Source organism: Colobus angolensis, unplaced genomic scaffold (genome assembly GCF_000951035.1).
Source record: "Colobus angolensis palliatus isolate OR3802 unplaced genomic scaffold, Cang.pa_1.0 Scaffold58, whole genome shotgun sequence".
Classification (NCBI taxonomy): Eukaryota; Metazoa; Chordata; class Mammalia; order Primates; family Cercopithecidae; genus Colobus; species Colobus angolensis.
In genome coordinates this window covers 6,314,800-6,328,580 of record NW_012119376.1, presented here as the reverse complement: position 1 = coordinate 6,328,580, position 13,781 = coordinate 6,314,800, and the positions used below count along the sequence as shown (strand labels likewise).

General features: G+C 37.3%; 1 protein-coding gene across 5 annotated transcripts in view; it reads right to left on the bottom strand.

Moving 5' to 3' along the window:
- REPS1 (RALBP1 associated Eps domain containing 1) overlaps positions 1-13,781 on the bottom strand; it is an 85,334-nt gene that overhangs the window by 7,267 nt on the left and 64,286 nt on the right. For 2 of the 5 annotated variants that reach the window (XM_011962065.1, XM_011962063.1), the window contains 6 exons: positions 9,114-9,201; positions 8,280-8,381; positions 5,738-5,810; positions 4,061-4,179; positions 2,915-2,979; positions 962-1,147 (listed from right to left, as the gene is read on the bottom strand). In XM_011962065.1, the coding sequence (XP_011817455.1) occupies positions 962-1,147; positions 2,915-2,979; positions 4,061-4,179; positions 5,738-5,810; positions 8,280-8,381; positions 9,114-9,201 (633 nt within the window). The remainder of the gene's footprint in view (positions 1-961; positions 1,148-2,914; positions 2,980-4,060; positions 4,180-5,737; positions 5,811-8,279; positions 8,382-9,113; positions 9,202-13,781) is intronic. The other 3 variants (XM_011962064.1, XM_011962066.1, XM_011962067.1) reach the window with 2 other exon arrangements.

The following is a 13,781-nucleotide window of genomic DNA, read 5'->3' as shown; positions in this document are numbered from 1 at the left end:
ATGAGGACGATGCGAGGATGCAGGTAATAGATGTGTGAGGGAGAGGACGGGGTGAGGATGCAGCTATGTAATAGATGTGTGAGGGAGAGGAGGACGGGGTGAGGATGCAGCCACTGCACTGAACCTCTAAGTGCTTAGTCTGGGAAGTCCTTGTGGTTGGGAGAGCGAGGCATCCACCCAGGGGAGTGAGTACGGTACCTTGTGCACACCTCTACATGCCCACTCTGACCCTCCTAGATGCAGCCCAGTCCCCTAATGGGCACAGCAGAAAGTTACAGGTTTGAAAAGGGAGCTATTCGGAAATTTTCCATGGCCATGATCTATATGAAAGAGATTGCAGAATTCCTCTGGTCTTTCCAACTCCACATTTATGGTCAGCAATTTATGTCAGAAATTCCTAGAGAAGTTCTTGCCATTGGAACTACAACAGAATGTCCTAGAACACTGAATATTAAATTTTGGTATCCTATAGTCTTTGCTTAGTTAAGGCAACTTAGTCTCATACAAATTGTAAATGCTTTAATTAGAAGTTGGCTGAAATTTGGTTACAGTTAAAGTTGTAATTAGATCTAAAAGTTACATCTAGTGAAGTTCCCTTGTGGAAAAGTTGTAATGAGTGGAGCTATGGTAACCATGACCTTTTATCACATGGAAATCTTCGCCAAATCACGCAGTCAGATGCTTAGCATTAAGATGGAAACCCCCAAAGCAGTGTTTTAGCCACAGCCAGGTGGTGGTGTCTTTTCATGTGGTATCAATCCCCCACCCCCACCAGACTCTGATACTTAGTAAGCATTACACTGCAACCAGCAGATATTGGAGGCCAATAAAAAAGTTGAGAAGCACTGACCTAGGGAATATTTTACTCACTGATGTCACCTCTAATATCTGCTCTGTTGACCCAACATGGTATGGGAAGTGACTGCCTGCAAGAAAATTAGCCAAGCCCTTGAAAACTGACCGGCAGGACTTCTGGATGTTTCTCGGCTTCATCATCTTGTTCTTCATTTACATTTGATGCAGCGAATACTTCAAATTGGCTGAAATCTGCAAAATTTGGTTGCTCTGGTATCTGCTGAGGTGAGGTACTAGTGTGAGTTATGAGGCCATCGGCATCCACTGGGCGATGCACAGCGGGACCAGGAGCCTATGCAATGGTTCAAAACAGAGGAACACACATTTTATCAGCCTATCAGTGTCACAGAGTCATCTTCTTCTTCTTTGAAAATTTAGTATATAAAGATGCCCTGTTTTATTATCTGTAAGTTCAGAGAGGTGTATTACAGTAACATTTAGCTCTAAATAAATGATTAAACCATAAGTGAAAAGCTAAGATACTAAAAGAAAATTAAGATAATAAACCTCCAATAAAAAGATATTTTTTTCAAAAACTATAGTGCAAAGAAAGTACACTGAAGGAGAGGGTAGGGCTGGTCCTACCCCCATTCTCCATTTGCATGTATTTTTTTCTTAACTGGGCTAATACACAATAGTTTGTTCCTTAAATAAGTTATTTTTTTTTAATGTTTCACTATGTTTCTTAAAAAGGTTGCTCTTTTTAAAGTGTGAAAACCACTGCTCTAACTATTCTCCCAACATGTCAGGAACACTTCCCTTCAATCCATCTTCCACTCCTTTGCCAGACCAATGCTGCTCCATCTTCAGTCTAAAAATATGTTTACTGAATATCTACTTGTGAACAAAACAAATGAGGCCCGCTTATATCCTAATAAAGTCACTTCTCTCTGGAGCAGGAGAGAATAAGTAAGAAAGAAATTAAAATAGAGTGTGAGATGTTTTATGACGAAGTAAAGGATACTAAAGAAAGACATCTGAAGTCTCTTCTCTTTAAAAATTCTTCATCTCTTCTAAGAAAAACTCTGTCCTTCTTACTATGATATGGGAGATGCTCTGCCTCCTCCCTACCTCTCTAGCGTCATTTCCCATCACTCCGCACATCTACTCCTGCTGTGCTGAACGAACTTGTTTTCCCCTGAGGAATGTGCCAGGCTTAACACACACCTCCATGGCTTGTGGATGTCATACCTTCGGTTTGGAATACCTTCTCTCCAATAAATTCCAATTTATCTTTTAAGTCCCTGCTAAGTCTCATTCCAACATTTTATGTATAATGGGATCCTTAACTTCAGCCACTAAGGCTGTCCCAAAGCATTTTATAAATGTCTACTACAACACTCTAATTTCGATGTGGAAGCGATGCAGAGGTCATTATACTTCCTTAACTCATGTAGTAAACACATCCAGAGAGATGCAGTGAGGTTATTTTGGGGTATCTTGTTTTGTTTTGAGACAGGGTCTCACTCTGTCACCCAGGCTGGAGTGCAGTGGTGCAATCACAGCTCACTGCAACCTTGACCTCTCAGGCTCAAGAGATCCTCCCACCTCAGCCTTCCAAGTAGTTGGGACTACAGGTGCACACCACCACACTCAGCTAATTTTTTTTTGTTTTTAGAGACGGGAGGTCTCACTATGTTGCCCAGGCTGGTCTGGAACTCCTGGGCTTGAGAAATCCTACTGCCTTAGCCTCCCAAAGTGCTGCAATTACAAGTGTGAACCACTGCACCCAGCCCAGTCAAGTGATTTTGTGAGTCACTGCTACACCCAGGACAGTAATGAATCTCTCCTATCTCCCAATCCATTGTTGTTTCAACTAAACTCTTCTCTGTCAAGACATTATCATTTGTTTCACTTTTAAGGCTCTTTCAAAAAATAACTCAGATCATTCTTGAAATGTGTATCTTTCAAAATGAGATTTAGCCTCACTGAATTAAATGCTCTTTAAGGATGACCATCAGATCATTCCTGACCTTCCAAATAATTTGAGAACAGAATTAAATACCTAGCAGGAAAAGTGATCATGGGACGTTTAGTAATAAATATCTTGGACAATTACCTGTGAGGGCTGTGGTCTTGGAGGCACTGCAGGAGGATGGGCAACAACTCCAGCCTGTTGTTGTCCTGCATGAATACAAAAGTCTTCTTTTTAGTAACTGTATAATCACTTTGTTAATAGAAGAAATAGGCTGAATGAATGTGACTACATGATAAAGATTTCCAAGAATGTTTGTTAAGCATTAGAAGGCAGGTACTAACTTGTTACATGGTCTGTATGTAACCTAAATACCAAATCTCACAGCCTTTCATCAGATGTTGCTTTGCTTCTTACCTCTATTACATGAAGCCCTCCTGGCATACTCCTATTTCCATAATAGTAAACAACCTTGATTTTCTTCTCATATCTCTGACTGCTGTTTAAGTATCAAATGAAAACTTCCAAATTTTCCCTTTCACTTAACACTTCACTTTTCCTCACCATTCTAAACTCAGTGACTAAAACATCACTTCATCATCCTCTGCCCTAACTTTTCTATGTTAACCAAGGTAACAACAATACTGCCAGTTCTTCAAAAATTGAAAACCTGGGTAAGTTACGACTTTTCATCTTCATCAGCCAAATTGAGATCTATCAGTCCCCCCCAACTTGATATCACAACATTGTTCTTTTAAAATTTCCTGTGACATCTCTCAGGTTCCCATCTTCATCATTTGCACTCAAACACACTTTAAGTGGTCGTTAAGAAAAAAAAATAGCCTCTCATCTGCTATCTTTTTAACCCAAATTTTCCTTCGGATAATTTTTTTTTTTTTTTTGAGACAGGGTCTCATTCTGTCACCCAGGCTGCAGTGCAGTGAAATAATCTTGGCTTGCTGAAACCTCTGCTTCCCGGGTTCAAGGGATTCTCCCACCTCAGCCTCCCAAGTAGCTGGGACCACAGACATGCACCACCACCTCTGGCTAATTTTTGTGTTTTTAGTAGAGATGGGGTTTCACCATGTTGGTCAGGCTGGTCTCGAACTTGTGACCTCAAGTGATCTGCCTGCCTCTCAGAGTGCTGGGATTACAGGTGTGAACAACCACACCCGGCGAGACAAATATTTTTAAAAGACATGTTAATAGAAACAAAAATAAAATGTGTATGTGTGTTGGATTAACTTTAAAATTAAATGATAATGTATATTATGGTTCTCTAGCCCCTACCTGTGGTGACTGTAAAGGTCCGATTCATATCTAAAGACGATGATCTGGAATGAGAGGGCTGTGGCCTTGGAGGGGGAGGTGGTGGTGCAGTGTTATCAGGCGATGTTCCTGAATGAGATCTGCAAAATTCACCCCATCATAATTGGTCATACTACTGATATCAGAGCTTTTTTCTTTTTAAACATTCAAACTTGACTAAGCAGCAAAGGATCTTATTAGCATGACATTTTCTCAACACTCAAGTATGTAAGTGTTAAAATAAATTAAGATAGCACTATTTTTGATGTATCCTAAACAACTGATTATTTTATGTGGCTAACCATTTTTTTAAATAAAGTTATTAGGCAAAATTTCAATTTTTTTTTATTTTGAGACAGTCTCACTCTGTTGCGCAGGCTGGAGTGCAGTGACACCATCTTGGCTCACTGCAATCTCCACTTCCTGGGTTCAAGCGATTCTCCTGCTTCAGCTCCCGAGTAGCTGGAATTACAGGTGCATGCTACCACGCCCGGTTAATTTTTGTATTTAGTAGAGATGGGGTTTCACCATGTTGGCCAGGCTGGTCTCGAACTCCTGACTTCAGGTGATCCGCACACCTCAGCCTCCCAAAGTGCTAGGATTTACAGATGTGCCCAGTCTCAAAACTTTTGAAAAGAAATTTAGTTGTCAACATGATTTCATAATAGACTGCATACTTAGTGTAATGCTTTCCCATTCAATTAAAGGTAATAATAGTCTGAAAAAAAAAACTGTAAAAAGGAAAGTCTACTTTCAGATATGGTTAGCTTTCAATCTATTAAGGTCTGGATTTTGGTGAGCTGCAGTACCCTTTCATGTGTCCACACAGACCATCTCATTTTAGAGGTGACTATGCTCAAACTCAACTCGCCCTAGAGATTCACTTCTTTGCTACCAAAATCTTTCATATTCTGAAAAGAGTCTCCAAGGACTCTGGTAATCTGATCTTCACATATGAGAATAAACAGCAGAGTAAAATCCAAGATGACTGAGAATGCTAAGAAACACAGGAAGAACTACATGAAGAATCAGAAAGGAAGACAAGCAGCCTTCTGACTCTAAGCTGTTTGGAGATTCTGCATCCTCGCTACACCAAGCATGCAGCAAAATGATACTTACCACGTGCAAAAAGTGAGGAGAGAAAGATGCTTCTATCCCGCACACAGTTTTTAGTGGATGGTAAAGCCCTTGCAGACAAATCTCTAGCCATCCTCCACCCTATCCCACACCTTTCTTGTTTGTGCCTGAAAGGTTATATGTAATGCAGAACTTCAGGGTGGGGAGGTGGCCCACCACTGGACTGTGCTTTTGGACGGCGTTTTAAAACACAGAATTCTTTTGGTACTCGCCATAAGGCTATACATGTATTACTTAACAGACTCTCACTGTTTAGGTACAAAAAGGACTTACAAAACTTCTATCGCCAGGAAGTTATCACCTCTTTTTAGAGCTTCCACAAAATACCATTTAGAAAGTCAGGGTTCTTTTTGTTTTTCTATTCAAGTGGAAAGGATCAAAATTACTTGTCTTTTACATAAATCAAAAAGTAACCTATCAGCTTTCAGATAACAAAATCATTTGTGCTTGGTTCTAAATAGTTTTAAACATTAAAATGCAGCAAGATAGTTTAACATGCTTTTCATTGACAGAAATACTGACCTTTGACGAGTTACATTGCTCCCGATCTGTTCTGGGTCAGAAGTAAAAGAGTCTGAACTACTGTAACCATCTGCTGATAAATGGGATATGTCCTATTTAATAATAATCATTTCTTTACTTTTTGCTCTATCTACTCCAAACAAATATAAGTGATATGCTGTTTCAAGCCAGAGATAGTCAAAGATTGGCTAATAGGCTAACAGTTCATCCTGGTGTTATTAACTGTAAAAAATTAACTACAAATCAAATAAATCATGGCATATTTATACAGTAGACAAAGCAAGTTATAGTCTAGAAAAAATAATGAATACTTAATGATGCAGAAATATTCAAAATAAGTCACAGAACAGTACATATACAATGTGGCCCTCCAAATCTGTGGTTCTGTATCTGTAGGTTCCACAGCTGAGGATTCAACAAACCGCAAACAGAAAATATTAGAAAATAAAGTAACAATACAACAATAAAAATAACACAAATAAAAAACCATACAGCATGACCACTGTTTTTTTTTTTAATATAGTTCGCGTGTGTGCGCGCATATATAAATATATATATATATATATATTTTTTTTTTGGTAGAAATAAGGTCTCGCTATATTGCCCAGTCTGGTCTCTAACTCCTGGGTTTAAGCAATCCTCCTGCCTTGATTTCCCAAAGCGCTGGGATTACAGGTGTGAGCCACTGTGCCTGGCCCAATAAAACAACTATTTACATTGTATTAAGTATTATACGTAATCTAGAGATGATTTAAAGTATACAGGAGGATATGCATAGGTTACATGCAAATACTACACCATTCCACATATCAGAGAGCTGAAAATTCACAGGTTTTGGTACCCATGGGGGTCCTGGAACCAATTCCCTAAACATATTGAGGGATGACTGTATTATAATTTCACATTAGATACAAACATAACTTACATATGTGCAGAATGAGAACTAAAGTTGACAATGAATCTGTTAATCATGGACACTGGTGGACTAGTGAGAATATGATTAATTATTTCATTTTTATCTATTACATTTCTACAACACATATGTCACTTCTGTAATGGACAAAAAGGTCACTTTTAAAGAACAAATTAGAAACTTTTAAATAAAGTAATTTTAAAACTGTTAATGTGAAAATTAAAAATCTGACATGGGAATAAAATGTGCTTACAGAAGAGAATCCCAGAAACAGACTAAGAGTTGTGACAGAAAAAAGAAATTTTAAGATAGGAACTCTAGAGACAATCTGAAGGAATATTACTATATACGTTCAAGAGTCATAAGCTGAAGGCACTGGTTAATTTAGTTGTATTTCAAAATGTATCTCCTCCTTCCTTTTTCTTGTAAATCACAGAATCATCCAGTTGGTACAAGAATGACATTAAAATGAACATATTTCCATCTGGATATTTTAACAGGCACCTCGAGTTTAACACATATGAAACTGAACTTGATTCTTTCCCTACAAACCTACTGCTATCAGTTTTCTTCATTTCCCTGTTGTCCAGGCCAAAAACCCTGGAACCATCCTTGACTCCTTTCTCTCTTACATCCTATACCACACAGATAAAAGCAACTCTTCAGGTCTTTTCCTCCACAATGTACACAATAGCCAGAGTCCAGCCACTTCGTATCACTTCCACTGCTTGCACCCTAGACACCAAGCTGTCACCATCTTCTCTTGCCTGATTACCCCTGTCTCCTAAATTGTGTACTGTTTTGTCTCACCTTTTTCTGGCCTATTATCATTAGGACAGCCAGGGTGACCCAGTTAAAAAGGAGGCTCAGATCACATCATTCCTCCATTCAAACCTTTGACTGGCTTTTCATCTCACTAAGTCCAAGAAAATCTGACACTGCCTCCTGTTACTGTCCTACCACTTTCCCTGTCAAATTTGCTAACTAATTCTATTCCAGGTATTTGCTTGCTATTCTAGTAGAAGCAGGTCCTGCCTTAGGGCTCTACATTTGCTGTTTGTTGGGCCTTAATTTTCCTTCTGGATTTGTACAGCTTAATTCATCTCCTTCAAGTTTCCACTCAAATGACATTTTTTTGGTAAGGTCTTCCTTGACCATCCTATTTAAAATGGCACTCTCTCCACCCTCTCCCAGCTTTATTTTTATCCACAGTATTAAGTTACTTTCTAATATAAGAGTTACTTTTTATCCCCCCTTTATCTCCCTTACAGAATGTAAACTCTATAGCAGCAAAGACTTTTTTTACTGTTCAATCCCCAGTGCCTAGAACAGATCCTGGCATACTGTATCCAATTAACACTGGCTGAATGAACGTATACACAATTTCTTGTGTGACAGAAAAGGAAGGAACTACTGGGAAAGAGCCATAAGACCAAACCCGGCTACACAGAGAGGGATGGCAAAACAGGAGGCCTGCATTGAAGCAGGAGTCAATGGGCAACCATTTATTCACAGACAGGGCAAAGTGTTACCTAGTGAAGACAGTATTAAATGGGTACACATCTGAAATAGTGAGACTCTAATCCAGACTTAGGAAACTTCAAATGGAAGATGTAATACTTCACTTACCTACAGTATTACCAGAAGCAAATTTCACTGATGAATTTATCTTATTTTCTTCTGAAAGGTCAGATGGTTTCACAAGTAATGGGCTAGTGGGATTTGTATGATCTATGAATTAATAGGTAAAAATACAAGATATAGGTATTTGAACTGATAAACTCATAAAGCTCAGAGTGTAAGACTTCATTTAAATATCCAAAGAAGTGGCAGGTAAAAACATAAAATGTAAGACAAAATAGTATTTTTAATAAAAACAAATGTAAAACTATTTATTTAGAATTTTATTTTCTGTCATAATAGAAGATAGTTTATAATGAAAAAGTTTATTTGCATGTTCACACTTAATTTTATTCCTGTAGTACACTTAAACAAAACACTACATAAATAAGCTGTAAAGTAAGTTAATTTATAACGCTGATTTATAAAAAAAAAAAAAATCTACCTTTGAGAAACCCTGAAACATTTAGTCTAAAATGAGACATTCCAAGAGTTCAAGTAAAACATACCATTTCCAAGCCAAAATTTATTTTAACATATATCTCTTCAGTTAAAGTTTTAACATATTTTAAACGTAAATTTACAAGGGTGACCATAAAAACCCACAGGGTTTTAGAAATGTCACATTTTCGTATGTCCTTATTTTAAAACTCTATAATTTAAAATAAACTCCTTTTAAAAACTGCAACATAAATAAATATGCATGAACATATACATAATTACAGAAAGTACTAGCTTGAAAAATAAGCAACGATGAAAGAAAATTGAACCTTGACAGAACAATTACTTACGTATTTTAGTTTGATGCAAAACTAAAATACAAACCAGCAACAGCTTCCTTACCACTGCCAGTTCTTTTAAGTTCCATTTCCTGCATGTGGATTTTGCTTGGAGTCATACGAATGGGAACTGGATGAACAATAGCAGTATCCTAGAGACAAATGGGAGGAAATACAGAATTTGTATTAAAATGTCAAGCTAATGCCATGCAATAAAACTAGTAAAACTGTAAAAACCAGTGGACAGGCTTTCCCATTTACACTAAGGCAGGCATGAAAATAAGCTTTTTAAGTTAAAAGCTCTAGAATTCTATCTAAAAATCAAGCTCACTATATACGCCTAATATCTGCTAATTAAAAAAAAAAACTTTTTAAGTGGAGTGATTAAAGATTTATGTGAAGGCTGGGCACAGAGGCTCACACCTGTAATGCCAGCACTTTGGGAGGCCAAGGCAGGAGAATCACTTGAGCCCAGAGAACAGCCTAAGCAACACAGTGAAACACTGTTTCTTCAAAAAATATAAAAATTATCTGGGCATGGCCCATGACTTATAGTCCCAGCTACTCAGGATGCTTAGGTAGGAGGTTCCTTTTTTTTTTTGAGATGGAGTCTTGCTCTGTGGCCCAAGCTGGAGTGCAGTGGTGCAATCTTGGCTCACTGCGTTTCCGCCTCCCAGGTCCAAGCGATTCTCCTGCCAAGTAGCTGGGATTATAGGCACCTGCCACCACACCCAGCTAATTTTTGTATTTTTTGTAGAAACGGGGTTTCACCATGCTGGCCAGGCTGGTCTCAAACTCTTGACCTCGTGATCTGCCTGCCTTGGCCTACAAAAGTGCTGGGATTACAGGCTTGAGTCACTGTGCCCGGCCAGGTAGGAGAATCCTTGAGCCTGGGAAGTGGAACCTGCAGTGAGCTGTGATCATGCCATCTCATTCCACCCTAGGTGAGAACTAGACCCCATCTCAAAAAGTGTGTGTGTGTGTGTAAGATGTACATTTAAAACATGCTCTTATAAAAACATAGTTCAAGACAGTATTAAAAAGTGAGGAATGATCTGATAAAATTATGCAAATGAGTCTTGAGGTTAAAATAAACTATTTCATGAGAATCCAAGAACTAGATAACAGACTGAAAACTCATTTTCAGTAAACTGCTCAAGAAAATTTGATACTTTTTTAAATCTATGAAACAAAGTTACTGAAATGCCTATGACATTGCAATAGCAGGCACAATACATACTTCCAACAGATTAATTCGAAGTGTTTAAATTTGATTGTCTCAAAATTTAGCACAAAACTGCCACAAAGGAATCCATTTTTTTAAAGAGAAACAAGACTCCCATTCTAACAAGGTAATACTTTTCTTAAACCTTTCTCATTACTGTAATACAGCTGATATTTCTAAACTAGACTAGACTAGAGTCTAGTCCAGTTAGAGGACTAAAGGAATTGATAGTAAAGACTTCTGATTAGAATGAAAGCACAAAAGAAAGGGTGAGAGAATGAAGACCATGGTAGCCTCTCAGAAAAAGAAGGAAAAGAGAGGCGTACCTGGGACACAGGTAGGCCTCATCTTGGGGACTGAGACTCCCAGGGCAGAAACCAGAACCAGATCAAGTACCCAGCTTAACAGCAATAGACCAGCTGAGATATAACACCAAGGGGACTCAGCTCCTCCTATGAGGGGTCAGTTCACACTCTGTATGTGCGGCTGCTAAAGACTGAATTTGAGATCCTAAATTTTTAGTATCTAGGAATGAATTAAGTTTATAATTTAGTGTGGAGGATAATGGCCTTTCAGTTTAAGTTGGAAACTGTTTTGGTAAGACAGTACTGTGCTAACACCAAGCCCCTGCTAGAGAAGGCAAAGCTCCAGCACACCCTCTCTTATCTGACACATCTCCTTGGCTTTATGCTCATCTCTGAATTCCAACAACTGAAAACAAATTCTTTACATCTATTACACTACCAAATTCATTCAAAGTAATTTCTTGTCCCTACACCAGGGAGAATCTCGACAGGGTTCATGTACTTAACCAATCAACCTAACACTTGCCCTACAACTAAAAAATTATAGTTACAAATAATATTAACATTATAGATGGATAAAAGTTTAGATTTGTCATATAATAATGAGTCATTCTCAGGAAAGTATTTATAAAAATACCTTTAAGATATTAAGTTATATTTTGGTTATAAAAACATGGCTTTAGGAGCAACTCTATTTCCTTAATTTACATTTAATACCAGAAATAACTGTTATGAAAATCAGAATTTACCTTTATAAGGCAAGATTAAAGGAGAAAAAAATGATAGTTCATGAGAAAATAAGTTCTTATTCCAAACAGAAAGCAAATTAGAAATTTAAAAAAAGAAAAACTTCTTAGATGCTTTAATTCATCTAAATCTATATTCAATGTTATGTGTATGTGTATATAAAATCAGATTTATAAAGCTTGGAACAGCTGGGAATGTTAACTAGCATTTTCATATATTTGCAGTGCAATCAATCACAGCAAAGACTAATTAATGCATTACATTTCTCATCCGCCTACAATTTTCCTAGTGTTTTCATTCATGTATATCCTAGCAGAAGCAGATTCTACCAAAGGCTTTTAACTGACAAGCAGTTCAAGAAAAGAGATCAAGTTTCTGGAAACAAGATCATCAGAATCTCAATTTCACCAGAACTATGAAAGCTTAATAACTAATCATTTGGTTTGCAAATGGGGTCACTGCACTGTGTAGTGGTTGTCTCTAAATGCTACAGACCAGTCTGGAACTTTGTACAGACTTTTACTGAGCAAATGGCTAATTATTATAATTTAGTTTCTTTTTAATAGTCCGTTAAATATTTCCAATACTGTAAGAAATGTTAAATTCACATTAGAAGTGTAAGTTTTTTTTCCCCTTAGGTGATTCCCTTCTAATCTGAATGTGCCTTATTTACTTACTTATAATCCTTATTTATACAAAGCCTTGCAAAGGATCATGTGGGATTGTGGCTACAGGCTGTAGTGGGTCTGTAGATGGGTAATACTTCAGGTAAGTATTAAATGAAGGTTAACAAACTTAGACACTGTGGGACACAACTAACAGAAAGCAGGCTACTCCTCTAATTGAAAATTTAAAGTAAGAATACTGGTTGGGAAACAAAGATCAGATTTAAGTTTGCCACCATAAAATAAATAAGACATTTCTAGGTATTAGATTATAAATATGAGTATTTAAGAATGACAATTTTTAAAAATCAAATTCAGAGGTCTAAATTCAAGTTTAAAATGCAAATTAATCACTCTATTTTCCGAGAGCCTCCTGACACATTAGAGATAACAAAGGAAAGTAGTGAGTCACATAATTTTAGACACTAGAGTTGCAAATTGGAGTATTATTTCCAAGAAGTGTGAAGAACATCACTGCTATTCAACCAACTATTTCTCTACATTTCCTGTCAGTCATAGGTCAATTTACTTTGTTTCTGAGTTCTAGATTTTTATACATAATGTTCTTGCCTGGCCTGACAAAGAATCATAATACTATGTGTGATTATCGTCACTGTTTTTTAAGGGTTACAGAATATAACAGTTTCTTTATTGCTGTATCAAACCTTCCTTCCCATATAGAGTACTTTCATTAAGTACTTTCATATTAGCTTAACTGTACAATAATGAGACAGGAATAATATAGAGAAGCAAAACTTAAAGCTTAAAGGTAAAACTTTAAACTTAAAAAGAAAACATAAAGGTAAAACTTTTAATTTACAGAACTTGTCAATTCAGCCAATAAGCAGCAAAGTTTTCAAGCATTGCCTTGTATTTCTCCTTCATTTTTCAGAGACTAAAACAAAAAATAAATGCCTTAAATGTAGCAAGAAATGAGAAGCAAAAGGCAGAGATAATCTACATATCAACTGGTCCTTGAATACTTAATAGACTATAAAATAAACATCTAAAAAACATACATTATGTTTGAATTCAACAAATAGAACAGCAGCCTCTAGATTTCATATAAATTCTTTAAAATGATAAAACACATCAGGCCAGGCGTGGTGGCTCAAGCCTGTAATCCTAGCACTTGGGGAGGCCGAGGTGGGTGGATCATTGGAGGTCAGAAGTTCAAGATTAGCCTGGCCAACATGGTGAAACCCCGCCTCTACTAAAATATATATATACACACACACAAAATTAGCCAGGCGTAGTGGTGGACACCTGTAGTCTCAGCTACTCCGGAGGCTAAGGTAGGAGAATCAGTTGAACCCAGGAGGCAGACGCTGCAGTGAGCTGAGATCACACCACTGCACTCCAGCCTGGGCAACAGAGCGAGACTCCATCTCAAAAAAACAAAAAACAAACCACATCAAAGGACCATTAACTGCTAAAGGTATACTTTATCTTTAAATGCCACTTCTTCAAAATCTCTTTAGATGACAAGACCATTTTTACATTTAATTAATAAATGCTGGCTGTCTTTGATCAGATCATCTAAAAAGAATGTCTTATGTCATTTTCCCCATATCTTTCTACTCAGCTCATTTTTAAAATCTTGCCTTTACACACCTCTTCACTTCCTGCTTACTCCCTCTTTTCTTTTTGGAAAGTGCTTATTAGCACGTCCTTGTCTTTAAAAAAAAAAAAAAAAATGTCTTATGTCATTTTCCCCATATCTTTCTACTCAGCTCATTTTTAAAATCTTGCCTTTACACACCTCTTCACTTCCTGCTTACTCCCTCTTT